A 2,638-nucleotide genomic window follows, 5' to 3' on the forward strand; every position below is an offset into this window, starting at 1 on the left:
ATGAGATTTAGCAGGCTACTCATTCCAACAAGATGCATCTTTTTTTAGGGAGCTTATTTCCTTAGTTACTCCACAGTTAGGCGTGCTTGGCTGGGAGTAGTCCAGGGATGGGTGACCTCCTGGGAAGTTTCTCAGGGTGTGCATGAGTGAGGACAAAATGCGCCGGAAGAACTTGTGTTGGTTATTGAGGACAGTTGTTTGGCCCTGGATGCGCATTGGTGACAATATACTCGACTCTGTATGGGTCGGGGTGTTACATTAAGTCATCAGGATGCAACGAGAACTGAGGGGTTTTATTGTCCTTGTGTTGATTGTGGCAATGTGGGGATGGTTAATAACATTGGGTCGCTGAGGGAGCATATCTTTCGTCGTGGGTTTAGGCAACACTACTATGTATGGGTTTCGTACGGTGAGGAGGGTATATATGATGGTGGGAATGCCGTTGTTAACGATGTGCATGAAAGAGGAGAATTTGATGTCATTGAGAATGACAAGAACCTCGAGGACGAATGTGAGAATATTGAGGATGATGATGATGATGGGGACCATGTCGAGAAGATGATGGAGGGGGTGGATGATCATGCTGGGAAACGACCTCGTATCTTTGAGTGCATGGATGAGGCATCTCGGAAACCGTTGTATCCCGGTTGTACGAGGTACAGCAAGCTGACGGCCGTGATAACACTCTTTAACATCAAGACGAAAGCCGGTATAAGTTACTCAGCTTTCACTTCCTTGTTGCAAGCCTTTGGCGATATGTTGTCGGACGACCATGAACTACCCAAGTCGAACTACTATGCGAAGAAACTGATGTGTCCCTTCGGTTTGGAGTACCAGAGGATACATGCTTGTCCAAACGATTGTGTGCTATATCGAAATGAATATACGGATATAGATGAGTGTCCTCGATGTGGGAAGTCGCGTTATAGGCGTGCAGGGGTTGGTGATAAGAAAGGGCCTCCAGCAAAGGTGATGTGGTATCTTCCGATTATACCACGATTCAAGCGCATGTTTTCAATCAAGAAAGATGCTAAGAACTTGAGGTGGCACTCAGAAAGAAGGACAAAGGACGGTTTTCTCAAACATCCGACTGATGCTCCTAAGTGGAAAGGTATCAATCGTCTGCATAAGACCTTTGCTGGCGAGGATAGAAATTTGAGGCTTGGCCTATGTACGGATGGGATGAACCCATTTGGCAATCTTAGTTCTCAAGATGGTACATGGCCGGTTCTTCTAGTTATATACAACTTGCCTCCTTGGTTCTGCATGAAATGGAAGTACATCATGTTGTCGATTCTTATTTCAGGGCCGAAACAGCCTAGAATCGACATAGATGTCTACCTCCAACCACTTGTTGATGATTTGAGAAAAATGTGGGATGAAGGAGTTTCTGTATATGATGCACATGCTGATGAGGTTTTCACATTGCGTGCCATGCTTTTATACACTCTTAATGACTTTCCTGCTTATGGGAACTTATTCGGGTGCAAGAACAAAGGGAAGAAAGCATGCCCGATTTGCATCGACGACACAGAATCTAAACACATTTCCACTTGTCACAAAGAAGTTTATATGCGGACCCGAAGGTTCCTTCGACGCGATCATCCTTATTGTAATAAGAAGAAGGCATTCGATGGAACAGTTGAGGAAGGGGTTGCTCGTAGGCCATTGACTGGTGTTGAGGTTTTTGATCAGGTCAAGGGTATGGAAACGATATTTGGCAAAGGAGCGGATGATGGTGGCAAGGGACTTTAATTACAAAATGATTGAGGAGATAATTCAATGTTAAGAGCCTTGAAAATTTTGGTTTGTCGTTTCTAAACAAGAAAAATGACGATTTTGCCCTAATACTAAACAAAAATCATGATTTTGCCCGTACACATTCTCCATATTTATGTGACCAAGGCCCCTTGTTCATTTCATCAGATTTAATTATATAAAACACAAAAAAAACTACACAAAACTCCTCCCCCTTCTTCACGCCAGTTCTAGCGAGTTGAAGAGTTGTTGTTGGCAGCTTGGTTCCTTTGGATTCTAGCTCTGAATCTTGCATGAAAATGTTGTCTTAGTCTTGTAAAGTTAATGTCCATTCTGGAAAATCGTTAGTTTTGAGGTTTGACTTCAGTAACGTCAAGAAAAATCAAGAAAGGTGAGTTATGGCTGAATTCCAGCACTTAGGAGATTTATTAGATTGAAATTTAATTATTTTGGGTTGATTGGTGAATTTTAAGTTATGAATATTTTATTTAATGTTTTATGGAGTTTATGGAGAAGTTCTAAAAGTGGTTAAAGAAGATTTGAATCCCAAACACTGGATTAATTTACACAAGGACCACCTTCAAACCCTACTTTCCTACTTTGTTTGTGTAGCATTTGCTTTGTGAAAATTTTGTGATGTTCGAGTATTTTTTGATGCAACCTACCAATTTTTAAATAAGTTTCAAGTAATTTATATCAATGTATTGCATGTGAATTTTGGTAATGATATTCGAGATATAAATCGATGCATGCCAAATTCCTCTAAAATCGATCAAACCTTGCTGCTACCTTGGTTGTACCTTGATTAATGGTCTCAATTGTTGCTGGTATTCCATGATTTACTTTTGAAAAATTCATATCTTGATTATCAAGTAAAACT

The 2,638-nt window shown here is 40.9% G+C and overlaps 1 protein-coding gene across 1 annotated transcript; it reads left to right on the forward strand.

Moving 5' to 3' along the window:
* The first annotated feature begins 240 nt into the window (after positions 1-240).
* Positions 241-1,755, forward strand: LOC125493794 (uncharacterized). Its single transcript, XM_048637317.1, has 2 exons — positions 241-1,416; positions 1,492-1,755. The coding sequence occupies exons 1-2, from the start codon at positions 241-243 to the stop codon at positions 1,753-1,755; spliced, it is 1,440 nt and encodes a 479-aa protein (XP_048493274.1).
* Positions 1,756-2,638: the final 883 nt, after the last annotated feature.

The sequence above is a fragment of the Beta vulgaris genome, chromosome 9 (genome assembly GCF_026745355.1).
Source record: "Beta vulgaris subsp. vulgaris cultivar EL10 chromosome 9, EL10.2, whole genome shotgun sequence".
Classification (NCBI taxonomy): Eukaryota; Viridiplantae; Streptophyta; class Magnoliopsida; order Caryophyllales; family Amaranthaceae; genus Beta; species Beta vulgaris.

Bases quoted from the DNA above. Each gene is read 5' to 3' on its own strand.
- LOC125493794 (XM_048637317.1), top strand. From the start codon at position 241: ATGGGTCGGGGTGTTACATTAAGTCATCAGGATGCAACGAGAACTGAG. The intron at 1,417-1,491 runs GTTTTCACATTG...TTCGGGTGCAAG, and splicing joins ATGATGCACATGCTGATGAG to AACAAAGGGAAGAAAGCATG.